Raw genomic sequence first — 27626 nt, forward strand, 5'->3', positions numbered from 1 at the left:
GACACATTTACCTACTGCTGCCCCAGGACTGAATCACACAGCCACAGAGCATCTTGTCTTTTGAAAAGAGTTCATCTCTGGGCTGGGCCGTGACATGCACAGCCTTGGAGGTACTACAGTGTTTTCTACCTTGCCCTGAATACAGAAGTGTGCATAACAGGCAGGTGTTGGATTATACCCAGTGGTGGCTGGCAAGCCCCCAAATTCCAGCCATGGTGACTGGCATTTCGCCTACATTTGAAATAGGGTTTTAGTGATGGAAGACAGGCTTGTAGGGTGACGGTCTGGGTTTGGTTGGCCATCCCCTTGGGTAGTTCTGGTTGAGATGAAAGTTTCTAGTTTCCATACCTGCAGTGCGCAAGAGGTGAAAGGTGAGCGCTTCAAGCAGGCAAGCTCAAGAATAGAACAGCTTTGGCCTTTATTTAAATGCACCAATTCCAGGAGAATAGGTCCCAGGCCCAGGAAGTCATGACTATCCATGTGGCCTCCTGTGCCCCAGCTTTGGAATGGCCTCTGTAGTGGGCAAACGGGGGCCGAGGTGGAGGGCTAGGGAGTTCAGGATGAGAGCCCAGGCAAGGCTGGCAGGCCTAGAAGCTCATGGTGTTCAGACTTAGGGGAGAGTTTTCATTCTGGCGACCTCTTAGGGCTCTCCAGGTCATCACTGCACCGACACCGACCACCAGGCCTCCTCCTGCCGCCACTGGCACGGCCCAGGAGAGCACTGGGGGTTCTGTGTCAGCCTGGTTTTGGAGCAGCTGACTGTTCCTCAGGGTGCGGAGATAGGGGTTCTCCTGTGGAGGAGGAGAGAGTTCTGGGTCAGGGGCCAGAAAACCACCCATCTGAGGCTTGTGTGGCCCCCATCCCAGTGATGGAGCAATGGCCTTGTTTCTACAGCCCATCTCTTATTTGTAAAGCTGCTTCATCCACACTCAGCCCAAGCCCCTTGAATGAGGAGGAGTATCCAAAGTGGATACCCTTTTGGGTTTGATTTCTCACCAGCACCTCCTTTCCTGTCAACTCAATGTTGAATGATCAGGAACTGAGAGGTGACCCCTGGAAGGGAGACCTGGGGTGCTGGCAGAGCCCCTACCTCTGTTCCCTCTAGGCTGCCACTGGACAGCTACTCCCCTCCTCCCCTCCCAGGGGCGCCTGTGAATGGGGAAGGTTGGGGTGGAAGGACAGTTGGTTCTGTAGTGGACTAAGCACCCCAAATGCAAAGGGCCTGCCTCCCTGGATCCATTCTGTTCCCCCAGTGAAGGCTGATGGCATATTGGCATGTGCTGGGAGCTCAGAGAGTGCCTGATGGTTGAGATGTGATGTGTGGTCCAGCTGGGAGATGAGAGGTGTTTAGAGATAATCACGAGGCCTGGGTCAGGGCTTGTGAGAGGTATGCAGAGAAAAGACACCAACACTGGGGTGCATCTGGGGTGGGAGTATAGAGGAGATAGGATGAACAACAGCAGAGAAGGGGCAACATCTGGGCCTTGTAGGATGTGAACATTTTCCATAGGCGGAGATGGGGGATGAGCCTCCAGTGGGAGCAGATGGCGGAAGTGGAAGCATAGACGGGGGCCATTGTGGGTCTTGTTTGGGAAGTGGCTCCATTTTCCAGGAGCGGAGTCGTCTGTCTAAGGTGATACAGGGAGGTGGGCCTCTGGTTTGGACTCTCTTCGGTGGGACATGGGGACCAGGGAAAGGTTTCAAGCAGTCTTAACAAGACTGGAATTCCTTCCAGGTATGCCACTCTGTGTCTGGCAATGATTACAGGATGGACAGAGAAGGCAGAGAAGAGCCAGGGAGGCAAGATGAGGTGCTTTGTCAGTGATCTGGGGGAAGGTGTCTGGGCCTGGACACTGGGAGTGCTGGAAAGCCAGAAAGACGATACAGGCACCCAGCACAGACATGGTGTCTTATTTCTCTGCCTTGCAGCCCCCAGTACCAGGAGCATGCCTGGTGCGGGAGGGCTCTTTGGTGCACGTTTAAGGCAGAGGATGCCTCAGACCCTCTGGGATCATGGTGGGTATGAAGGTCTGGCCAGTATTTGCTCATCTGCCTGCTCTGGGCCACTTCCTGCTTCAGTGAGCCTGTGCTTTCTCCCTTACCTCACTCCCAGCTGAGCACCCTGAGGACCTGAGAAACGTCAGGGGCAGCCAGGGGAGGTGAGATTTGAGAAGGGTGGTCGTGAATGACCGTGTCCGATGGTAGAGCCTCCCAGGGGACTTTGGTGCCTCCAGGTGGCCAAGGCCCTGCTCCCCCAGCTCAGATACCTGTTGCATACCAGAGAGGTGGGACCTTACTCACAGCAGAGGGGCACTTGAGCTTGGTTCGGCTGTAGGTGAAGTTGTTGGAGGTGGTCTTATGGCCCACGGGTTCTAGCTGAAGATAGAAAAGGGAACATTGATTTCCTCCAAGGCTGAGCCCCAACCCCTGTTGGAGGGAGGAGTATCTCACACCAGGTTCCTCCCTTTTGCTGAAACCAGCAAAGGGGCAAGACCCACGGCCAACACTCGCCACCCTGAGGCCAGAGCTGTACCTGACTTCCAACTCAGAGATTGTCAAATCAGAGTCCATCAGAGCAGAGGGACCCTGACTCTATATCTGGGATTTACTGTGAAGGACACTGAGACCCAGGTGAGTCTGACCCGTTCAGAGGCCTCAGCAAATGATGAGTTGGGGGACGCAGGGCTCAAGACCTCCATCTCCTGTATCCCTGGGCATGGCTGTGAATGCAGATACTCTGCATTTTCAACTTTACAAAACAGTGATGAGCATATTTCCCAACTTCTTGAAGTGTCTGGGGATAATCAATTTCAAGAACACTTTGAAAATGCACTGGTTACCATGACATCATTACTACGCTTGACTTGTTGATCCTTAAGAAATTGGAACTTTCTTGCTTGAGCTACTTTTGTGTGTTTTTTGTATAGATGAAAAGGTTTACTTGAAACCTCCTGGGGAGCAATTATGGTTCATGTTTAGCTTAACGCGTTTGATCCTGGGGCCTTCTGAGAATGAGCTGGAGGCTGCTGTAACCTCCTCCCCCGCATCTTTAGCCAGTACCCTGCCCTGTGACACGTGGCCTGCACCAAGGAGATGGATCCCTGGCACTCACCTTTCCAGACTCCATCCTGAACGTCTGGCTTCCACCCATCCTGTACGTCTGGCCTCCACCCATCCTGTGATCTGCTCCCTGCCTATTGCTGACCTCATCAGCTCCTGACACCCAGGTACTGCCCAGGAGGGAAGTGAAAGTCCACTATGTCAGCTAATGACCACACCTGGCCCAATACCTTGCTTTTTGTGGTCTTAAAGCCTTTTTGTACCTGTTTGTTAGTAACAATTAGAGGGGAACGAGGTGCTCTGGTCCTGAGGGAGAGGCTGCTGTGAATGGACAGAGCACAGTGGGCTCATGGGCTGGGGTCCTGGCTCTGCTAATGATGCTGTGTGGGGCTAGGCAGGCTCTGGAACTGCCCCCGGGTTAGGGGTGGGGCGTTAAACTGTGACCGGACAACTCCACATCTGGTGTTGTGAGCATCAAATAAGATGATGAAACACATGTGAGCAGGAGGTGGCTTACATAGGTAACACAGCCTTATTTCTATTGTAACAGAACCACCTAGAGATAGAACAGATGCTACAGATCAGGTTGGCTGACTCCCAGTGATATTCCAGGAACCCAGGAACTCACTGGCGTAGAGGACGGTAATAATCATATGGTTTTGATGATTGTATCTGTTTCTCTGTTTCTACTGGTTCCTTCAGCTTGGTACACAATCCACTCTATCCTCTCTCTCCCAGGTTGAAGCCCCTCCCACCTCTTCACGCTGCCTTCACCTTTTTTTTTCTTCAACTTTTTTTTTTTTCCTGACTGCCTTCACTCTTATTCCCCATTGTTCTAGAAGAGTTGTTTTTAGCCCTTGTTGCACTTTCCAACAAAGGAACATCTAGTCAAAGCTTTGGTTTTTCCAGTAGTCATGTATGGATGTGAGAGTTGGACTATAAACAAAAGCTGAGCACTGAAGAACTGATGCTTTTGAACTGTGGTGCTGGAGAAGACTCTTGAGTCCCTTGGACTGCAAGGAGATCCAACCAGTCCATCCTAAAGGAAATCAGTCCTGAATATTCATTGGAAGGACTGATACTGAAGCTGAAACTCCAATACTTTGGCCATCTGATGTGAAGAACTTACTCATTGGAAAAGACCCTGATACTGGGAATGATTGAAGGTGGGAGGAGAAGGGGACAACAGAGGATGAGATGGTTGGACAGCATCACGGACTCAATGGATATGAGTTTGAGTAAGCTCCAGGAGTTGGTGATGGACAGGGAAGCCTGGCATGCTGCAGTCCATGGGGTCACAAAGAGTCATACATACTGAGCGACTGAACTGAACTGCACTTCCTAATCCCCCATTCTCTCTGTCTCTATCACTTGACTCAAGCTCCAGTCAAGGTCACCAGTGATCTCCATATTGCTAGATTCAGTGCTCACTTTCTTTTTTGTCTTGCTTGACTTTTCAGCAGAATTTGTCACAGGTGATGCTTCCTTTTCAAAACACTTCTCTAGGCTCCCAAGACACAGCACTGTTATTTCCCTCCCCCCTCCTTCTGTACTTCTCATCTGTTGCTAGACCAAAAGTTGGAAGAAAGCCCCAGGGTTTGGTGGTTGGCCCTATGCTTTTTTTCACCTAATCTTTCTCTAGTTGCTCTCAGTCAATCCTGTGGCCTTGAATGGCACTTCTAGGCTAATCATCCCCACATTCTCTCTGCCCCCTGCCCACCCCAAATCTCCATTGCTGACTCCCTGAACTCCAGAATTATACATTTAACACCTTACCTGATTCCTGCAGGAGGACTTCTGGAAGGCAGCTCACACTGACCATGTCTAAAGTAAGAACTTTGATTTTCCCCTCCCAACTGTATTTCTCTCTGTGCACAACTGTCCACCCAGATTCCTTGACCCCACACTGAAGAGTCATCCCTTATTCCTCTTCTGCCTCACCCACCAGCCTGTCCAAACCGCATCCCAGATCCAATGACTTCCCTTCTCCACTGCCATCCCCTGGTCTCTGCCACCTTCACCTTCCACCTGGACTTTCAGCAGCTTCCTAATGGGCGAGTTCCTCTCTTGCTTCCCTCCTAGCTATCTCTATGCAGAAGCCAGAGGGCAAACCAGGTCACATGGCTCCCCTGTCAAAAGCCATCCAAGGACTCAGCCCTTGCTCTTGTCCACCTCTCTGACCTTGCTTCCTTCCCTCCAGCCACCCTGGCCTTTACACTCCTCACACACTTCGAGCTCATTCCTGACTCCTGGCCCACACAGGTCCAATTTCCTCTGCCTGGAACACCCTGGCCTGAGACCTCAGCTTGCCTGGCAGCCTCTTGACATTCAGTTCTCAGTTCACGTGTCACTCTCCAGTGAGGCCTCCCTCCTCCCACCGTTTCTCTCTGTCCTAGCACTCTGCTTTAATTTTTTAAAAGCCCTGAATATGCTCACAAACTACCTTGTTGATTATTTTTTAAAATCTCTTTTCCCCACTAGATTGGAAGCTCTCCAAGTGTAGGGCATCTCTTTTCTCCAGCACCTGGGGCAGCCCCTATGGCATCGTGGTGCTCAGGAAATAGTGGCCTAGTGGATGGATGGATGAACTGGAGTCACAGAGACCTGGAGCCCACAGGAAAGGGAGTTGTATTTGCTAGAACCCACCTTTTCTAAGGGCAGACACTGTGGATACAACAATGTGGCAAATGACAGGACTGAGACAGGATGAATACCAGGGGGCCGGAGTGATGGTGGGGGCTCTAACCTGCTCTGGGGACTTGGAGAAGGCTTCTTGTTGAAGCTGGCACCTGAGTGCCAGTGCCAGTGTTGAGGTAGGTCAGAGCTAGTCAGGAGAAGGAGGTAGAAAGGGCAGCCAGAGAAGGGGATGAGCAAAGGCAAACTCACAGAGGCAGGAGCCAGCATGGGTGGTGCAGGAAACTTCACTCCTTGCTGGATTGCCAAGCGCAGGTCACTTGGTAGGAGTGGCTGCTGGAGAGGTTAACTGGGGCCAAGACCCGGAAGGCCGGGCGTGCTGGGCTAAGGAGCCTGGCCTTTCTTCCCCAGGGAGGGGCCGGCCTTGGACATTTGAGAGCAGGAGTGTGACTTGGTCATATTTCATTTATGAAGAGCATGTGGTTGCTCTGTGGAGAGGAGGTCTAAGGCAGTAGTTCACAAACCCTATGCAATGATCACCTGGGGAACATCTAAAAGGTATTGAATCTAGGTGCTACCCCAGACAGAGTCAGAATTTCTGGGGATCAGGCCCAGGCACTGTTTTAATTGATGCTAACATACATATAGAAACAAAGATAAAAAATGAATCACTGATAAATTATAACAAAATGAACATACCCACGTAGTCAGCATCCAGGTAAGAAACAGGATATGATCAACACTCAAAAGCTCCCTCTTGCTCTCTTCACATCCCAATAAGACCATGTATATATTTGCTTGTTTTTGAAGTGTATATATATAGCTGTATGTTGTTAAAGTTTTAGTCTCATTGCTGTGAGGTTATTCTATTGCATGAATGTGCTGTTTGTTTACCCATTCTGCTACTGGTAGACATTTGGGGGGTTTCCTGTTTGGGGGTCATGAATAGTGCTGCTATGAAAATTCTTGTCCATCTTTTGGTGAAATGTGTGTATACCTTTCTGTTGGGGATATACCTAGGAGTAGAATTGTTGAATCATAGGGAATACGTGTGTTCAGCTTTAGTAGACATGCAAAGTGGTTGTAGGTATTCATTATTTTTAAGAGCCCCCAAATAACTGTAATACCCAGCCAGAGCTATTTTAATGGCTGTAAGCCTTGGAGCTAGGGACACCAATTAGAGGGCTAGCATTGTTTTCTGTTTCGTGGTAGGGGAGATGCCCATGGAGATGTCAGTGTTACAAGAGAGTAAGATTTCCACAGAAGAGGGAGCAGGCAGCCGTGGAGGAATAGTTATCAGAGAAGAGGTGGCGAGACTGCTCGTAAGAAGACAAAAGAAAAAGGAAGAGAAAAACATGCCCTAGTGCTGTTGGAGTTTCTGGCTTTGTGAAAGTCTCTGAAAAAGGAGGCAAAAACTGTTCCTAGAGGAGGGGCATGAGATGGAATAGTTTTGAGAGTGTCTGTTGCCACAGTGGGGCACCCGGGGTATCAGCCAAAGCCTGCAGACACTATGTCATAGGACTAATTATGAGACATGAATTCACCGGTTACACATGTGCTTATCAGGCTGGGGCTGTAGCCAGGATGCTTGGTGGTTAGGCCTGAGTTCTGCCACTTGCTGGCTGTTTGACCCCTTGCAAATTGCTCCATGTCTCTGTATTTTAGTTACAGAGCATTCTGGTTCGATGATCCACCTCTAAGATCCTCTCCAGTCCTATTGGTTTGTCACTTATTTTATGTCGCTTTAGGGGTGAAATTCCAGGAAGAAGATGACCTGAGAAGTTGGCACGATGCTGTAGGTTTGTATCTGAGATGCTTTTGGAGGAAAACACTGGACTATGTAATTATTCCCACAAATCATATAGCACAGGAATAACATTACTCACAGTTTTAGGTTTGTTTTGCTTTGTGTTTGCTGCTCTTTTTTAAATTTGGGGTGTGGCTGGGGAGCTATGAACAGTCTTGTAGTAGCAATAATATGGCTCCATGCAGCATTTACCTTTCGTATTCAGATCTAAATCCCTTCCACTTGCTTTTATGAAATAGAAGCATTTAATGGGAAGACCTACTGAGCTGCTTTGGAAAAGAAAGGCCAGAACTACATTAAATCATGCAGAATGAGACAGGTGGGTCCTGTAATGCTCAAGTCATCAATATGGCCACCGGTCCCAGGAGACTCAGAGGGTCCTGGCACTGAGTAGGCTCCAAATACCCCCAGGTAGGAAAACCATACCCTGATAGGGACACTGGGAGGGAAGGGCTAAGGGCTTAGCATTCCCACCCCTCCTTGGAATCCGTGGATTCCCCAGGGTTGCAGGGGGAGAAAGGAAACCATGCAGAGATATCCAGCCTTTGCTGGGGCTGGGGCTGGGGCAGGGGCAGGGGCAGGGGGTGGTTAAAAGCGTGAAGTTGAATGACTCGGTCACCGAAAGACAACTGGACTTCAAAGCGAAAAATCATCAAGAGAAACATGACTGCTCCCAGGGATTATATTGCTTTAACTTTGATTTTAAAAAACCATTGTGGAAGTAGGATTGGGAGCAAACTCAAACTGTTCTAATTGCCATTCCCAGTCCTGGACGAACAGAGATGACGAAAGTTCCAGGAGTGGGCAGACTGTGATGTCAACAGGAGGAAAACACCAGGAAAACACAAGCAGAGGGAGGTTGAGCCTGCAATTAAGTAGGCCAAGGAGAAAACCTCCTTACATGCTGTTCTGAGAGGAGGAGGAGGAGGTGGTGTAACTAAGGAGAAAGTCAATATTGTGAGTCAGCCAAGGAAGATACTGGCCACGCTGGTGGAGCTGACAGGTGTGGGAATATCTGCACAGCAGAGCCTGGCAGAGTCACAGTGGGCCTGAAGCTGCAGTGAAAGGAGCAGGCGTGTGGATGGTTTAGTCACCATGGGAGAAAGGAGAGAACATGCAGGTTGGGGTGGGGATTGGGTTACCGGCTGAGCCTAGATCAAAAGAAGCCAGTGGACTGGAAAGGCATTTCATTTGCTCTGCACAAGAGGATACAGCGCTCAGGGTTACTTGTCAAGCTCTGGGCAAACATAGCTGGCCGTCCAGTCATGAGAGGCCAGCTGTAAAGGGTAGGTCAAGGCGCAGGGTTGTGGCCCCTGGGCTGTACCTGCATTTCGCAAGCTCTCCTTTTCTCCCCACCAGAAAGGACTAGACTAGGTGGCAGCCTGGGAAAACTGGCTGAGTGGCTCTTTATAACGTTTAAACAAGTAATAGCAGGGAGTGTGGGGATTATTGTGCTGGGTGCGGCACACACACTACCCCTAAGATCTGTGTCACTTTTGCTGCTTTTGTGACATTGATATGGATGGCCAGTGTGTCCATAGTTGCTCAGCCATGTCCGACACTTTGTGAGCTCATGGACTGTAGCCTGCCAAGCTCCTCTGTCCATGGAACTTTCTGAGCAAGAATACTAGACTGGGTTGCCATTTCCTACTTCAGGGGATCTTCCTGACCCTGGGATCGAACCCGTGTCTCCTGCATTGGCAGGCGGATTCTTTACCACCCACACCATCTGGGAAGCCCACAAATGGCCAGAGTGGGCTCAATGGCCCAAGATCACACAGTAAAGGGTTGATGCTGATATTTTCATCCAGTCTATCTGATGACAAAGTTATATCCCAACAACACTGGGAAGTTATAGAGAGAATAGAATCTGTCAGGACAAATACGTGAGCTGCCATATTGAACTCTGGGGAGAAAGGAGCCATATCAACCAACAGGTTTTTCTTTGTGGGAAAGAGCGTCCTCGGGTGTACCCTTGACCTGAGCCCACTCGACCCTTAGGTACTGACCATGTTATTCCAGAGAGCGATGGCCATCTCCGCGTGCCCACGTTCTGAGAAGTGGAAACAGTCTTCGGAGAAGAAGGTGAGGTCAGCGCCCCCTCTCTGTGGTCACAGAGAGGAAGGGGATTATCTTCCTGAGATGAGAGCACCGCTACCTGCCCAACCCCTCTGCCCCAGGCAGTGGCACCCTGGGCATTCCACCTTCCATCCTTTCATTTCTAATGCCAGTTGGCTCAGATATTGATGGAGAAACTACCTAGTTTTGGAATTTTTATTTTTAAAATATTTGTAGCAACCAAATTGCTTGTTGTGGCTAAGTTGTGTCTGACTCTTCTGGGACCCCATGGGTTGTAGCCCACTAGGCCCCTCTGCGCATGGGATTTCCCAGGCAAGAATACTGGAGTGGGTTGCCATTTCCTCCTTTAGGGGCTCTTTCTGACCCGAGGATTGAACCCATGTCTTCTGGATTCATAGCCACCTACAGTCCATCCCTTTTCCTTCAGCATCCCTGCCCTCATAGTTGAAAAGAATATTTTGGGGAAGCTTTCATTTTATTCCAACCTGGCAAATATCAGGGCCATACCTGGGGAGCTCGGTCACTATTAATTTTCACGTTTTCTTTCCAACTACATCTAAGTTCAAGTAATACTCAAAAGGGGGGAAGGAGCAAAAGCAGAAACAGCAGCTCCTCAGGAGCACTCCTGGAGAGAGATTGTCCAAAAAGCCCATTTGGAGAAGGAAATACATTCCCCAAGATAACCGCTGCTATACATGTGCCTCCCAGCTGCTCACCTTGTTCAGGGGGACAAGAGTGTTTTGGAAGAAAGGCTGTACAACCACGGCGAAGTCCTCACGCTGCAGGTACTGGTAGGAGAGTGTCGACAGGGCACTCTAGGGATGGGGAGAGAGGCTGTTCAGTCCCACAGCGAGGCTGGACAGACAGGCTGTCCCTGAGGCCTCGGGCGGGTTGTGTCAGGGCCAGGAGACCCAGAGGAGCTGCTCTACTGCACAAGCGTCCACCTAGGCTGCACCAGGCATGGCCACCACCCTGCTCTCACTGCACGAAGAAGTGGATTAGAGCGTGGGACTCCCGTCCAAATGGGGAACTTTTCAACACCAGCTCCTCAAAATGCTTTAGACCTTAGGATGAGTATCCACAGTCTTGGCATTGCTTAAGTGCCCAAAGGCGGACTGTAAAATGGATAGACTAGCTGTGCTCACCCTCTAGGAGCTGGTCATCCATCTGTGAGATGGAAAAGTCAAAATCATGTGTGGCTTTAGGGTCAGTGAAGTGCTGACTGAAGTTGCCAGCAGGGAGCTTAGTCAAGGGAAGCTTCCCAGAGAGGTAAGAAGACAAAGTTCTGAGCGTGAGATGGCCACGCTGCAGAAAGGCCCAGGCGGGCAGGTCCAGGGAGGGGACAGCAAGAGCAGAGACAGACAGGAGAAAGTGAGGAGGGAGGGAGCCCAAGGGCAGTGAACACAGCCCATCTCTCCTCTGGGTGGGGTGGGGTGGGGTGGGGGGTGAAGGGGTGATGCCTCCTCTGAGAGTTGAGAGGAGGGGTTGCTTCCAGCTTCCCTTCTGAGTTTTCACTCCCCTCCCCTGATGTTGGTTTACCTGGACACACATTTCAGGGGCTGTGATCTGCCGTTAGGAAGTGGCCTTGCTCGCAGCAGAACCGTGCCAAACACCTGCTTTCCCAATCTTTGCTTCGGGAGTAAAGAGGAGGGTGGGGAGGGAAAAGGGGCTCAGGGTCACCTGGAAGTCCCAGTTCACCGTCTTTAACTCTTGCATCTCCGGCAGGTTCTCCTGGGAGCCTTGGAGGCAGGTGCAGTTGCTCCTGTGTGGTGAGGAGTCCTGAGGCTCAAGGGCCCTGGGAGGCTGCTCCCACCCCCTTTCCATACACACAGGTGCCCCCACAACACAGACTTGCTGCCTCTTGGGCCCGGGTCAGAGAAGCATGACTCAGGGACATGAGATCCAGTAGGTGCTTATTAGGAGAGAAGGCAGGAGGGCTGGTAACAGTGCCTGGGGCTCCTGTGGACAGGCCATCCGTTTCCTTGGCCGCCTATTTCCTTCCCTAGTCTGTGGCTCCTGGAGTTTCTCCAGGGGGGCTGGGGTTTTGGGAAGACTCCCAAAGTGGCCCAGCCTTTCTCCCTCATGTTCCTGAGGCCTCCCTTCTCTACGTTCAGCTGCTGAGGACTCTCCTGCAGGAAGATGCTCTTGGGTGGCATTGGCTGCTCCATGCAGGGACCAGGGTCCAGGCAAGATTGGAACCAGCTGGTCACCTTCCCAGAAAATCCATTTGACCCCAGATAGGGCTTCTTAGCCACCCTGTAGAATCTCCTCCCCCATAAAAACATTCACAGAAACTCTGGGCAACTCTCTGGCCTTAAAGAGGGCAACTTCCTGCAGGGTCAGAGCTGAGCTTTAACAAATTCCAGGCCAACAGAGATTATTGCATGATGTAACTTAGCTCTAAGCCTGGCTTTCAAGGCCAGTCCTAAGAAGCACATTATAGCTACTATTTCCTAAGTGCCTGCCCAAGCGGGACCATGCACTTTACATGTGTTTCCCCTAGACGTCACCTCTACTTCCCCAGGAGATTTTTACATGTAAGAGGCCCAGAGAGGTGGTGTGGTTTGTACAAGGTCGCACAGCTTCTGAACAGCAACGCCAGGACGTGAGGCCCAGTAGATCTGTCTTGAAAGCTCATCACCTCATACTGCCTCTCAAACAGGGAACAACTTGCTGAAGTTGGGGTTTGGCACCACAGAAATTCTGGAGCCCTCACAGATCATTTTCAGAAAGGCAAAGCGAGGTCTAGAGAACTGAAGCAACTTGCACACAGTAGGCATTCAATAAGGTAGCAACACTTTAGAATGGTTTTCCAAGCCCCTGGCTAATTGTTGATGTTTGTCCCTTGGACAGGACTCTCCAGCTCTGCCAGTCTTGGTCTCACCCGCTGGCATCTGAGCCCCATCCTCCCTAGGTGCCCTCGCCTGGGGACCACGTCCGTCTACTTACTGGGCTGGCAGTGGCATGACACATTTTCCATCTTGACCCTGGTGCAGGTCAGCCAGCTCCATGACCTCTACCACGTTGATGAAAGCCCGTGGAAGCTGTGGAGAGTAGAGGGGGTGGGCTTCAGTAGTCCCCAAGCACTTGTGGGGGAGCAGAGCTTATTGCTGGAAAGAGCTTGGGGGATCATCTACAGTCTACTTCCCCCTCTCCAACTTTACCAAAAAACTGAGGCCGAGAGAGGGAATGTGCTTTATATTATCTTGTGGAATGGTCTTTATTGGCCCTACATTATAGATTAGGAACCCGAGACACAGTCAACTTGCCCAAAGTCACATGGCTAGGAAGCCACAGTGCCCGGCTGCAAGTCAGACCAACTGGCTCCAGAAGCAGGCTCTTTGCCTCCCAACCAAGGCAGTCAGATCCAGTTAGACTCCACCCCACAGAGAAGCTTAGCAGCTGCCTCCCTCCCATCCCATCCATCCGGGTACCTGCTCCTGGGGGACTCTGTGCAGTGTGCATCTCACTGAACACAAGTCTTCTAGCTGTGCTCAGGGAGCAACCCCTGGGGAGCCAGCAGACAGCCTGGTTGCTGGCAGGAAATAGGACCCGGGAACATGCCGCTGTGCCTCCCTACCTGCTCGTAGAGGATGTCCAGGGCTTGCCGGATGTACTTAACATACTCCTCAGCAGAGCGGGCCTCCTGTGAAGAAGGAAGGGGCTCTGCTCAGCTCCTGGGAGGAGGGGGAAAAGTTGGCCCAGCGCAGGAGGGTCCTGCACCAGATGGGAAGCCCAACCCTTGTTGTTGATAGACAGTCTCTGGTAAGAAGTCACTCCTTGGGGACTTCTCTGGTAGTCAGTGGATGCCAATGCAGGGAACGTGGGTTTGATTCCTGGTCAGGGAACTAAGTCCATGTGCTGCAACTAGAAAGAAACCCATGCCTGGCAACTACGGAGCCTGCATGCTGCAACCAGAGAAGCCTGCAATGAAGAGCCCACGTGACAAAGACCCAGCAAGGCTGAAAAAAGAAAAAGAACAGTCATCCCTTGATGCCTACTAGGTACCACCAACGGCCCCCACCCCACCCTCTCCATGGTATCTCTAACCCAGATCCTGACAGCGCTGGCCCCCCTGCCACGGCCTCCTCATCACTTCTACCCTTGTAACTCAGCTTGTGGGCCTCCTCTCTTGGCCCCTCTCCCAACTGGAGGCTGATTTAGCCCCTTCCAAAAACATGGCCTGAATCCTGGTGGTGGCCCCAAGTCATTTCCACAAAACGCTGCTCTCAGGAAGGTAAACCTGACTTTGCATGAAGACAGGTCTTCTGGGGTCACTTCTGGCTCCCTGGACCCCATGGAGTGCAGAACACAATGACATTTGAAATCCCATGGGGTTGGATCACTTCTGCCTCTAGTCTGGGCAGTGAGGAAGAGAGGTCCCTGTGTGGGGGAGGCTGGTTCTCACCTAGAATTTGGGGACTGACTGAGCCACAAGGAATGATAAATGCCTTCTCCCTGCTGCCTGTGACTGTCAAACATTCTAGCACAACCTCTGAGTTATGGCAGCTGCTCTTTTTTTCCTGGCCAAATAAAATATAGCACATCCTCAACTTAGAACAAGATGAATTCCAAAAGTTATTACCTCCCAAAAGTTTGTAAGTCTGGACGTGTCTCCCTATAGAAACAAGGTTGGGAGTGGGTTGGGTTCACAGGCTGGCTGAAGGTGATTAACACTTTTTTGTCCCTGAAGGTCAGTGAGCCATGGATCAGGATTGGTTCAACTGTATCACCATATTTATGACATTGTTTCAGCCTCCCTCTGCAACCTCTCCACCCTGAAGAAACACCGAAAAAATGGGCAGAGACTCCAAACAGGCGAGGGGGCTTCCTGGTTATCCACTGGCTACCAGAGAACAGTATTTAAGGGTGTAAGAGAGACCGCCTCAGCAGCGCCTGAGAGTGGGGACGTCCAGACATATCTGGACCAGGGAACCAATGCAGCAGCCACTCAGTAGTGGGGACGGCTGGCCTGTCTGGCGTGTGGGAGCCGGGCTGTCTGGGCAGACTCAGGCACCTGGGAGAGCTGGCCTGGGTGCCTCCCACGGGGGACATCCCAGCCTGGATACAGACAGTGACTTGGCCATCGGTTCCATCCCCCAGGGGCCGATCAGGGGCCTACCTCATTGTCACAGTAATGGCACAAGTCGTTGCTCCCAATGAAGAGTGTGATCAGCTTCCAGTCTTTCTGTAGGTTGATTTCCTGAGGGGGCAGAAGAGCCCACTTAGGCCTTGGTGGGGGGCAGGGGGCACATGCGTGTGCTAGACACCCCTTCCCCCAGCGCCTTTCATCCTCTGTGTCACAGTGGAGAGAAGATGTCACGTGGAGCTCCCTCGCCCTCACTTTGGTGCTGGGCAAGGACTCCACCGTGTGTGTGTGTGTGTGTGTGTGTGTCTGTGTCTGTGTCTGTGTGTGTGTGTCTGTGTCTGTGTCTGTGTGTGACTGCTCAGTACAGAGAACTTTTTTCCCTTTGAGATCTTAAAGCTGAAGTCCAGGAGGAAGTGGCTTGTACTAACATACTACTAAAGAGCTGACTCATTGGAAAAGACCTTGATACTGGGAAAGATGGAGAGCATGAAGAGAAGGGGGCAACAGAGGAGGAGATGGTTGGATGGCATCATCGACTCAGTGGACGTGAGTTTGAGCAAACTCAGGGAGACAGTGAAGGACAGGGAAGCCTCGTCGTGCTGTAGTCCGTGGGGTTGCAAAGAGTCGGACATGACTTAGCAACCGAATAACAATAAAATGTGATCCAAAGGCCTTCAAAGGAGCCCAGGGCAAAAGATGCATCTAGAAGCAAAAGCCCAGAGCTGCCTGGGTCTAGAGAAGGGGACCGGTTGGACAGAGAGGTGAGGAGGGGGCTGGAGAGGTTCTAGGGAGCCTGCTTTCCACTCAGCAGCCCCATAATAGGAGTGCTGCCAGGCAGTGACTTCCAAGGCATAAACCCAGAGCACTGAAAAAAGTGCGGGAGAGGAGGTTTAGAGGGGCCGGGTAAGAGGGAAGGAGGAAGGATTGGAATGAGAAGCCTATTTTTAGAAGCCAAAGTTTACATAATAGGGTTTGGGAAGCCAGCTCTTGGGTGCAATGGAAAGCTGCCAAAGGCCGAGGCCTGCCACCTCCACCAGCCCTCTGCTCATCTCTCCTCCTGCAGCCGACCTGGAGGGGAGGGTGCCTGGGGAAGGGGTGCAGCAGAGACGTTGTCTTGGTGGCAAGACCTGCTCATCTGGTCCCTCATAAAGACGAGCCAAGAGATTGAAGTGCAGCGGCGCAAAGGGGGCTCATTCAGGGCCACTTGCACCCACCCCAGCTAAAGACAGAGGATGGCCCAGGGCCTGTACTCACAGGGCTGGTTTTCATTCGCTCCACAAGGTCTCGGGCCTGGGCTGGCATGTCCCTGGGCAGGGGAAGAGAAGGGAACATTAGAGCTGGTTCATGAGCAAGGGCTCAAGCTGCAGGATTTGGGCCTGGCGAGGAGATGTTTCAGGAAAAAAAAAGTGTTATATAAAGACATTCCTTCAGAAGGTATTGAAAGGCTTTCAATTCTCAAGAAATCTCAACCTATGAACAATCAAAGATTTGCTGTGGGCATTGGAGCCCTAGTTGATCCTGACCCTGCCAGGGGGCTGACACGCATCTCACCACCCCCTTCTGCAGGCCTGGTCCTCTGAGGCCACTTCGGCAGCAGGGATGGTGGTGGGGGGGTAGGTTGGCAGGCAGGCAGTGGGGATCTGCTTAACCTTCCTGTCAGGGACATCCCCTTATATTTCATCCAGGTCTTTTCATTGCAGGCTGAGCCTGTTCAGTTCTTATTCGGCTGCCTGTCTTAAAAATAACCTTTTGTATATTTGAAAAAAGCCATCACCCCAAATGATCCCTCAGCTTCCTCTTTTCCAAGCTTCATGACTCCCTCAACCTTTACCTCTAAGTCCCAGTCTCTCTTCTTTTAATCCTTCTGTTTTTCTTCTCTATCATTCCTTTGGATTTCCAAACCAGTCCCCATCTCCTCACTTCCCCCACTGGTAACAAAGCAGGATGAGGGAGACAAATACCGACAGGGCTAGTCCTCACTTCACCCCCTAGATGTGTGCCACGAATGCTTCTGGGTTAGAGAGAAGCATGCCAACGGAACCCTACCCAGCAATCAAGGAGAATGAACTAGTGATACACATAACAACAGGGATGTATGTCAAAGTAATTTTGCTGGGTAAAAGATGTTCAGCAAGAAGAGAGTACACGGACTCCCCTGGTGGTCCAGTGGCTAAGATTCTGTGCTCCCACTGCAGGGGACCCGGGTTCGATCCCTGGTCAGGAAACTAGATCCTGCATGCCACAACTAGAGTTTGTATGCTGCAACTAATGATCCTGCCTGCTGCAATAAAGACCAAAGATCCCACGAGTCACAGCTAAGAGCTGGTGCAGCCAAATAAGTAAATAAATCCTTTTTTAAAAAAGGGAAAAGAGTATATCATCTATGGCTCTGTTTCTAGAAAATTCTAGAAAATTAAACAATCTATAGTGACAAGCAGGTCAGTGGTTACCTGGGTCCCAAGGGAGTGAGTGGGGTGGAAACCGGAAGGGGCAGGAGGGAGGGACTAATTACGAAGCAGCACGGGGAAACTTCTGGAGGCGATGGAGCTAGTCATCATCTTGATTGAGGCAATGGTTTCATAGGTATATGCATATAAAAAGCTGATCAGATTGTACCCTTCTAATATGTGCAGTGTGAAAGTGTTAGTCACTCAGTTGTGCCCCACTCTCTGTGATCCTATGGACTGTAGCCCATTAGGCTCTTCCATCCATGGGATTTTCCGGGCAAGAATACTGGAGTGGGTTGCCATTTCTTTCTCCAGGGAATCTTCCTGACCCGGGATTGAACCCACGTCTCCCGCATTGTAGGCAGACTCTACTGTTGGAACCACTGGGGAGCTGGTACAGTGTACTTATGTCAATTACACCTCAATAAAGCAGTTATTTAAAACATATGTATAACAGAGGGGATACAGCAAATGGAGGCTTCCATGGAAGAAGCCATAAAAGAAGGACGTGGTACAGAATGGGTATTTTAAATCTTTGTATGTCCACAATGAGCTGGGCATGTGGCCAAGCACACATGGCACCATTTCTGCTGTGTGTCTCGTTCATTCACTCAGGACCATGTCTCATATGCTATTGCTATGAAAGTCATAAGGAAAGCCTGGTTTGGTTAAAGGTGACCACAGAAGTCTCTGTAATCTTTTTACAGGTTTGAGATATGAACAGGGGCATCTGTGGGTGGTAAGCCCTCCAGAACACTAGCGGAAGTCAGGAATGCCCTCTTTTCCCCTCTCCCTAGCCAAGTTCTTCCCACGCTTCAAGTTCAGAGCAAGCCCTGTCTCCCCTAGGAGCCTTCTCTCTGGGTTTGTTTACCCACTTCTCCATTTCCTTTTTCAGTCTTGGTGTGCAGAGCCATGCTTTGGGAGCTACGGGACCAGGGATCCCCTTCCAGCTCTGCTACCAGTTTGCCGCGGAGCTCACCCAAGTTACGGAACCCTGCTAACCTTGAATTTTTCATCTCTATACAAAGAGGCAGGACTAGATGTTTTCCGGGGGCCCTTCTGGGTCTGTACCTGTCTGTAACCAAACTGCCCAGTTCACATTTTACACTCTTCTGTTTTCTGAGTACAAAATCATTTCAGTCTGCAACATTGCCATAAACAATACTTCTTCCCCCCCAAATCATTTCCTGTTGATTTAGGCTCCTTAACTAGATGGCAAGCTCTTTGTGGGCAGACAGTTCACTTTTTGATTCTTCTGTATCTTTTAGTAACCACCATGGGGCTCAGTCCTTCCCAGGTGCTCAGTGAATTCTTGCTTATTGATTGATAGAAAGGAAGTTTGATCTTAAATAAAACTTTGAAACAAAGTACCCTAATGACGACCATTTTTTTTTGCATACATATTATAAACTAGGTGGGTTATTGGTCTCATTGAATCTTTGTGACAGCCAAGAGAAGCAGGTACTATTATCATCTCCATTTATAGATGAGAAAACTCAGGTTCAGAGATACTAAGTGACTTGCCCAAGGTCACACAGCCCGCAAGGCTGGGGGCTGGATGTAGATAATCTAACTGGAGGTCTCATTATCCTGGTTGCTCTGCTGCGGCATTCATCTCTCTCTCTCTAAGTGAACTCGTCCTTTTCCACACCATGCCACATGACACAGTGCAGATAAGAAGGCTCACAGAATGGTGCTCCATTCTTGCTTACTTACGCTGACTAACGGCTTGCTGTCCTTTCCCCTAACACAGGACCTCCGAGATCCTAACAAGAAGCTGCACGTGTCGGACACTTCCCCTGCCACTCTTCGTTTTCACGGAGAAACCAAGCAGCAGTGAAATAGAAAAGGCAGTTTAAGAGACGTGAAGCAAGAAAGGGGAAGGGGGCTTGAACGTCAACAGACTAAAGAGTCAATTCCTGGTTAATGAAGCCTGGGCTCTATAATGATATTCATAAAACCGTAATGATCATAATAATAATAATGGCAATACCAGCAACTAGATGTTGATATTACGGCCCCAGGCAGCCCAATTTTTCACAGAAAAATAAGTTCTTCCTGCTTATGACGCTGAGGAACTGACATTGCTTCCTGTGGCTCAGAGACTCAAACCTAGCAAGCGTGGGGCCCTCCTTACCGTGTCTGAAAGGAATGCTGCCTATAAACAAAGTGAGTCAAGCCGGTTCTGTCTCCCTGGTGATGTGACTGCAGCAACCCTTCTACAAAGCAAAGACCCAGCACACTCCGTGCAGAAAATCAATGAACTCTGTCAGGCATTTCAACTTTAATGATCTGGATTGTTGTCAACCACAGAAATCCAAGTGAAAACAAACAACTGCCTCGGTGTTTTAGGGGCTCTACCGCCTAACTCCCTGGTGTCAAATACAGCCTTTTCAGAGTCCAGCTCTAGAGGCTCAGAGGTGGGAAGAGAGAGGAAGGAAGGGTGGCCCCCTGTGGGGCCCTGCTCTGAGTTCCAGGGGTGCTGAGAGTCCCCCTGCATTCGACTCTGGCTTCCCCTGGCTGGAGAGGTCAGCTGAGGTCAGCAGGATGCACCCTGGGCCCCGGCCGCCTGCCTGTCGTCCAGCCACCCTCAAGTGCTTCCTCCCACTACCCTGAGAGGTGTTAACAGTGCCGCAGGCAGAGCGAAGGCTCTGGTTCAGCCTGTTTCATCCTGGTTTCTCCGGGCATTTGCTCTGATGACCCTGGGCTGTTCAGGAAATGGTTTAAGCTTCTGGGTCCTCGTGCTAATACCCATCTCAAAGTGGGCAAGGATTTCAGGAGATAATCCACATGAGGGGCAGCTCAGGGCTGGGTAGCATAGGCATTCCGCCCACAGCCACCAGTGCTGCTCAGACACTGCCCTTCTCTCCTCCCCGATCTCTCAGCCTTGCCCTCCTCTGTCTCTCCGGTACCCCTGTCTACTCACCGAGCCCTGGCCCCTTCTGCGGCTACATTCAGCCCCGCTGTCTCCTCCTGGGTGCCGGTGGAGAAGCCGAGGATGTTGGGGTTGAACTTCTTCAGAATGTCTTTGAAGGGAGAGATGGAAGAGTGGACAGGTGAGAGGGAGATGGATGTACAATGTTGGGGCACAGGTGTGGACTGGATGCTCCTGGTCTTTTCAGGTGGGCTGACTCCCCCTCCTTATAGATAACCTTCTCTTCCCTTGCTCAGGGGAGGGCTCTGGCCACAGTGAGGGGTTGTTATGGCCACAGTGATAGTGCTTCTCTGTGTTGCTACTTACTGGGAAGTGTGGTGTGGGTCCCTAAGTCGCCATCCCCTCCAATGCTGGGGAAGAGAAAGCACATTTGTTAAAATCACTGGTCATCATGTTTCTGAGTCAGAACCATAGAGGCTGCCCCAAGGCAGGATTCCCATCCCCCTTAGGACTAGCATGAGCATCAGGGCATTGCCTTGCATTCCAGCGCTGGGCCATGGGTATGTGGCCTCATCTCTGACGAGTGATGGGGAAACATACCACCCATGCCTGTATGGGGAGCATCATCAACAGAGATAAGAGAACACCCTCACCTCCAGGAGAGTCCTCTCCAGGATGTGGGAAGGTCACTGGAGTTGCTGGGTAGGGCTCCTACTGCTGTCTGAAAAAGGCAAAGAGAAGGCTGTAGAGCTGGGCTGGGTCAGGGGCAGGCTGGGGGCGCTGGAGAGAGCCCCTCTGGCCCTGGGGTAGCAGCTGGGACCTGGATTTACCTTTTCTGAAAATGGTACCAGTTTTTCTCCAGGCCGCTTAATCTCTGAGTTGTCCTGACTCCCTGACCTTCCACACACAACCAGTAACCAAGTCATGGAAGAAGCAAGATGCTTCCTCCCCAACTTCTCTGGCTTCCAACCCTTTGTGTTCCCTCTGCCATACTCCCTGGTGAGACTCTCATCTCCTTGCCATGGACAGCCCTGGCCCCATTCGGCCCCAGCCCCCAGTGTCTCTTCCCTTCTCACTCAGTTGCCCACCTGCTCCTCCAAGCACACCTGCTTCTTCACACTTCCCCTGACTCTGACCCTTCACCAACATTCGGAGCTCACCACGACCTGGTTTCCACTTTCTTTTCTTGTTCACCCCCCTTTCCTGTCCACTCACACCTTCAGGTCTAAACAAGTTGATCTGAAGCATGAGAGCCTTGGGGCAGCCTATTAACAGCCACTCCATCCCTTTCCAGAATACAAAACTTCCTCCTTTCTAGCCCTTAAGTCTCCAGTTCATTCCCTAAGACCTTGGTCAGCTTCTACCTCCTCCATCAAGCTTTACCTAAAGGCCCTATTATTAAAAAAGAGAAATCCCTCTTTGAAACTTACAAAAGTAAGTGAACCAGGGAAATAATACAAGGATTTTTTAGTTAATAATTTACCCCTACTTTAATAACCTTGCCTCCTGCCGCAGGTTCTACATCCCTCCTCACCCCTTACCCACATATACATACCACCAGAGCCGATGAATGGGTAAAAGCCTGATGTGTATCCTTCCACAGCTTTCCCCATGTTCATATGAAAATTAAGACGCACTCACACACATATGGGGAAGTTGTTTTTCTATAGACATGAATACCTGATTTCAAGAGTCCTATTTGTCACCTATCTGGATAGGTGTCTCCTTCAGTGTAAGTTTTTTATTTCCCCAGCTGGACAAGTTTTAAGAGGGTTAAGACCACATCTCATACTTCTTTTCGCTCTGAAAAGCTAGCAGACTGTCTCACACATAGCAATAGCGAAATCTTGGGCTGGCCAATAGAATTCCTTTAGTGAAACTGTACTATGTGCAGGAATTGGGTCTCTTCTGCCCTCAAGAACACATTTTTGAATGGGGTGAAGGGGAGCTGGGTGGTTTGTGGGTAGACCCACCACCCAAGGAGGGAGTGAGGAAGATAGTTCCCTAGTGATGTCGGGCAGACTTGGATAATTACCTTAGCACATACAGATGAAATGCCTGGGAACAGGGGGGAAGAAGGGATGGAATGGCTTTGATCTGGGGCTGGAGGGAAGCCTCATGGGAGGAGGTGGTGTTTGAGCAGGGGTGTGGAAGGGTGGAGGGCAGGGCTTCTAGATTGCCTGCTGATGTCTCGTGGCTCCCTGGCTGTGCTTCAGTTCCAGACACAGGTAGGTTCTCAACAGTGTCAGCTAGATGCTGAACGCAGAGCCAGTGTGGAAGAAGAGTTGATTCCTGGCTCATCTCTGTACTCACAGTCAGCGAGTCACCCAGGGCAGCCACCACTTTGATATCCGCTGGTCGGAGCTCATGGACTAAGGAGACAGGCAAAGAGATGAATGGTTGGCAGAGGTCTTCCTTTTAAACTGTTAACCTGACTAGAAGCCTGAGATTCCGTTCTCATCCCATCCATCCCCATTACACTTATTTCCAGCCTAAGGCTTTAGAAAATTTGTCTCTTCCATGCATCCAGAGCAACCAAGGCACTGAAGGAAATGGGCTTGATGGCTTTTAGCCATCTGGAGAGGAGCCCAGTTCATTCTTGAGGGGTCCAAGAAAGATCCAGCTGTGGGGATCATGAGCATAGGCAGAGAGGACCCCCATCCCTGACTGTACCTACCTCACTAGGCAGGGAGGCCTGAGGGGTTGCCATTAGGAATAAGTTGAGATGAGAAGTGTGGTTTGCGGGGCACCTGGGAGCCCAGCAGTGCTGCAGGCCAGCTCGTCATGGGCTGCCCAGGATCAAGGTCTACAGTGTACAGGAATCAGCAAGGCCTGCTCAAGGCTCCAAGATGTGCTTGTAAGTTCTCCCAGCAACCTGCCACTTAGCCCTTGACTGAAGGGGGGTGATAACGTTTATACTCACCTGATGTGGGGACACTGTTGGAAGGATTCTGCTCCGTACAAAGGAAGTCACTGCCCCAGTTCTAAATTGACAAAAGCAAACACACAACAGCAGACACTCACGGTGCAGGAAGGTTAGCCCAAGAAGAGTTAGCTAAAGAATTCTTCCCCCACACACAGCTGTTCCCTGAACATGGTGCCTTGATGAAAACCGGCAGAGGCAGCTGAGAGACACTGGCATCCAGGATATAGGTCATTGATTCTTTCACGTGAAATCCAGGGAAGATCCCCTGGAGAAGCGAATGACAACCCACTCCAATATTCTTGCCTGGAGAATCCTACGGACAGAGGAGCCTGGTGAGCTACAGTCCATGGGGCTGCAAAGAGTTGGACACGACTGAGTGACTAACACATTCACTTTCACTAATCTAGAATCTATCCTAAGATTCCGTATAGACACCAACATAAACACAAATGCCTCCTCAACCTTCTTCCAGTCTCCACCAAGAATTCCTTAGCTAAAACTATGTCACTGTAGAAGATCATGTGAGGCAAAGAGCTGTGGGCTGTGGATGGAGTGAGAGGGGAATTGAAGAGAAAAAGGGTGTTTGCCACCTCCCCATGCACAAAACAGTGCTTGGGTCTCATCCCCAGAAATTCTGACTTTGTCTGGGGTGGCACCTGGATTCGATACCTTTTAGTTGCTCCCCAGGTGATCATTGCATAGAGTTTGCAAACTACTGTCTTAGATCTCCTCTCCATAGGGCAACCACAGGGTTCCACATGGGTTTAGGTGGTGTTGTCTAACGTGAAACTAATGAACACTAATTACAATGCTGGGACTAAAACAATAATTACAATATTTTCAGGAAAGCAATGTGAAATTTTTATAAATTTTTACAGATGCAAAGTTTCTAGTTTCTGTATATTATTTCTGAATGTGTGTGTATGTCTTTTTGTGTATTTAATAGCCAACCAGTTCCTTGCATGTGTATAAATTAAAGTCTATAATTCGGATTTTTTGTTTTGTTTTTTTAGTCGCTCAGTCATGTCCAATTCTTTTGCAACCCCATGGACTGTAGCCCACCAGGCTCTTCTGTCCATAGGATCTCCAAGGCAAGAAGACTGGAGTGAGTTGCCACTTCTTTCTCCAGGGGCTCTTCCCCACCCAGGGATCAAACCCATGTCTTCTGTATTGGCAGGCAGATTCTTTACCACTAAGCCACCAGGGAAGCCCATAACCTCTATGGGCTTTTAGTCACACTCTCTTGACTCTGGAATACAGAGCATACTTTCCAAGTGCTGGAGGAGGGGATGAGGTAGGAAGCAGAGGGCATAGCAGCTGGGAGAGAAACAGACATCCTTCCCTAGTGTCCCAGACACCTGCACGTCCCCAGAGGTGCTTGAGGGACAAGCCCAGTGCTGAGTGCACAGGAGGACTCCACACATAGGTGTTGTCTGGTTGGCTGATTCTCTAGGTGTGTGGTTGCCAAACCTTTGGAAGTTTGTCTCTTTCATCTGATCAGAGGCTGATGTAGACACACCTTGTTAAAACACTCCTCTCACAAGGGAGCAACAATGCAACTTCCTTTACATATTATTTGCTTAATCTGATGTAAATGAGTTTATTCCAAGGAACTGTTCAATTAGTCATTTTGATGGAGTCCTTATTCTGTGTGGAGGTTCTATTGAAACCAAGAACATGTTTGTGTGTAGATGACAAATATCCAGAGAAGATGCAATTTAAAACAATTCTACAGCCGTGAGTGCTTTAGAAACATCTCAGAGAACTGATGAGCCAGAGACAAGCCCATCCCCTGCAGGCAAACAGACGCAGGTCGGAACTGGAGCACGTTCGTCTGTCCCAAGGGAAGAACTGCTTAGGGTGCCTAGGCTGCACCCTATGCCAGGGCACCCAGATCGCCTGCAGGTTTTGGGAAATGCAGGTCCTGAGTCAGCAGGACTGGGGTGCCACCCAGGACTCTGCATTTTTAACAAGTTCTCAAGTAATGTTGATGTGGCCCATCTGTGGCTGATTTAAATAGCAAAGTATTTTTTTAAAAATCACTTTCTGTGCCTGAGTTTTTCACTCTTCCAGCAACAGAAGCAAAGGCATATGAGACTAAGATCAAAGACAATGGGCCAGAACCACTTTGTTCGTCAGTGTGTATCTGGCACTTGGCACAGCACCTGCACCATTTAGTCATCCAATAAACACACATGTTAGATAAATAAATAAATGCCTAACTGACAAGATGCAGCTGACATTTCAGTTCTAATGGATTTTGGTCCACGATTGGCCTGAAATAAGCCTCTGTTGGGCCTGAGAGAATTCGGAGAGGCTGAACGGTGGCCTTACCCCAGCCATGAAGCTAGTGTGGCCTATATCCCAGAGCTGAGCATCTGACAGTTCTTCATTATTTTCCTGTAAGTTAGTCTCAGTGCTTCAGCTGCCTTATAAAAGGTCTTTCCTCACTCACTCCTGCTACTCCCCCATCCATTTTCCACACTAGTCAGGGAGCTCTTTTAAAAAGGTGAACCAGATTATACCACTTTCTCCTAGAACCTCCAAGAGCTTCCCACAGCTCTCCACCAAAGTTCAACCTTCTTTCTCAGGGGTTCAGATTCTGTATGATTATGCCCTTGATGACCCCGCTTATCTCATGACCCCAAACTCTCCACTTCATTTGCACGCCCATAGCCATGCTGACTTCTTTCTCCCCTCAAATACCCCCAACTCAGCCCCAGTTCTGAGCCTCTGCAATCGCTGGTCCTGGTCACAGCTCATCAGAATGTGCTTTCCTTGCCCCACTGCACTTTCTCAAGACTGTCCTTACTCTCTGACATGACTATGCTTCGCTCTCTATTGGATGCCTCCTTCAGTAGACTGTAGGGTCCATAAAAGGGATGGGCTCCATCTGTCTGCTCTACGGCTCTATCTTCCTGAAACAGTGCCCGACACAAAGGAGGTGTCCAGTCTGGAATGACCTCTAACTCCCGAGGACAGAACTATGTCCGACACTCCTCTGAATCCTTGCTGGCCCCTAGCACAAGACTGGGCAAACCCTAGGTGCTCAACTGACAGTGGTGATTGATTCCCTGTCCAGGAGGCCTACAGATGCGGCCTGGACCAAGCCTGTCCCGCAAGGCCTGGTGTGGTTCAGGATCTTCCAGGCCATCTTGGCAGCAACTGTCCCTAAAGCCATGGGCCTTAAATCCTTAGAGCTAGAATGATTGACCTGAACCAGACAAGCCCTGGAGACCCACCTGCATATACAGCAGCTTCCTGGGGGCCCAGCTCCTGGAATTGAGGCTCTTCCTACTCAGCTCCCACCTTACAGGAAATCGATGTGCATTATACCTACTGCCTCCCCCTCATCCCTTCTTGAAAGGATGAGCTGCCTGATCAGAAATGATGTCTGTGCAAAGGTCAGAGATGACTGATCCACAGGCACTTCCTCTAGTTGGTTGCTGACGTCAGGAAAACACTTGAGAACAAGTTAGGGCAATCCTGGGACTATGTGGTTCAGGAGCCTTTGTTTCACATTCCAATATCCAGTAGGTAAGAAGGGTACGTTTCTGCTTAAGCTACCTCTCTGAAATCCGCACCACTCCCCGAGTCACTGGGGGCGGGGGGTGGAAACGGTCTGTCTCTGAGAGAGGCAGGCATGTGTCAGGAGTTATTACCTCAATGGCTGGCGTGGTGGTGTATGTGTAGTTACTGTTCCGGGGGGTTCGCAGGAAGGGCTCAATCTAAGAGAGGAAAAGAAACCACAGGGAAAGGTTACCTGACAGCCTGGAAGACTGCTTAGGAAATATTAAGTACTAACAGTCCTGTCCTCTAGGTTCATTTAACATGTTTCTTCTGCATTTAAATAGAAAGAATCATACAGACAGAATTTCATTCATTCCCTAGAGGGTTTTACATAACAGCTTTGACAAGGGATGTACAATCAAAGGACTAAAAAGGGTTCCATCCACGTTCTTTTCAGGGTTCTGTGCTTTTCTTTTCACCCTGACAATGGAACATCTCCCTAATCATCAGAATGACTTTCTCTCCTTTGTCATTGCTCTGGCAAAAGATTGATATTATGGGGATCTTTTTGTCTCCAAAAAATGTTATGATCATCAGTGTATTTTAACATCTGTTGCTATGGTTGTGCCTCTTTGAGTTATGTCCCTTACCCATTTCGGGTTGGCTTCACAGACGCTGGTTGCATTTTTTTCTCGTGAAACGGCCTCTTCATTCCCTGCTCACCTTTCTATCTCACCATTGGTTTCATACATGCCCAGTCAAGAATCCAAGTGTATTCTGTTGTGGGTGGTAAGTTAGTCCGAGAAGGAAGAAGGAAGTAGACAGAGGGGTAGCAGGGGAAAGCAGGTAATGAGAAAATGTGGAAATGATAGTGAAGCAAGAAAAAGTTCATAAGACAGAGATCCACCCAGACAGCCCAGGGCTGCCAACACCTTCACAAGTCCTGCTCAGTGGAGTAGAAGAGCCACGGTCTGAAAATCTGGGAATAATATGGGAGTAGGTTTACTCCTTGGAAGAAAAGTTATGACCAACCTAGATAGTATATTCAAAAGCAGAGATTACTTTGCCGACTAAGGTCCGCCTAGTCAAGGCTATGGTTTTTCCTGTCGTCATGTATGGATGTGAGAGTTGGACTGTGAAGAAGGCTGAGCGCTGAAGAATTGACGCGTTTGAACTGTGGTGTTGGAGAAGACTCTTGA

The 27626-nt window shown here is 50.0% G+C and overlaps 1 protein-coding gene across 3 annotated transcripts in view; it reads right to left on the bottom strand.

Moving 5' to 3' along the window:
- PLB1 (phospholipase B1) overlaps positions 396-27626 on the bottom strand; it is a 132641-nt gene continuing 105410 nt past the window's right edge. For all 3 annotated transcript variants that reach the window (XM_013967846.2, XM_005686861.3, XM_013967845.2), the window contains exons 45-59: positions 26580-26645; positions 22915-22975; positions 22305-22363; positions 20645-20712; positions 20358-20401; positions 20043-20142; positions 15924-15975; positions 14703-14783; positions 13161-13226; positions 12530-12624; positions 11261-11342; positions 10297-10395; positions 9511-9606; positions 2302-2376; positions 396-791 (exon numbers count right to left, since the gene is read on the bottom strand). In XM_013967846.2, coding sequence (XP_013823300.2) covers positions 588-791; positions 2302-2376; positions 9511-9606; positions 10297-10395; positions 11261-11342; positions 12530-12624; positions 13161-13226; positions 14703-14783; positions 15924-15975; positions 20043-20142; positions 20358-20401; positions 20645-20712; positions 22305-22363; positions 22915-22975; positions 26580-26645 — 1248 coding nt within the window. In that variant the 3' untranslated portion in view covers positions 396-587. The remainder of the gene's footprint in view (positions 792-2301; positions 2377-9510; positions 9607-10296; positions 10396-11260; positions 11343-12529; positions 12625-13160; positions 13227-14702; positions 14784-15923; positions 15976-20042; positions 20143-20357; positions 20402-20644; positions 20713-22304; positions 22364-22914; positions 22976-26579; positions 26646-27626) is intronic.

The sequence above is a fragment of the Capra hircus genome, chromosome 11 (assembly GCF_001704415.2).
Source record: "Capra hircus breed San Clemente chromosome 11, ASM170441v1, whole genome shotgun sequence".
Taxonomy (NCBI): domain Eukaryota; kingdom Metazoa; phylum Chordata; class Mammalia; order Artiodactyla; family Bovidae; genus Capra; species Capra hircus.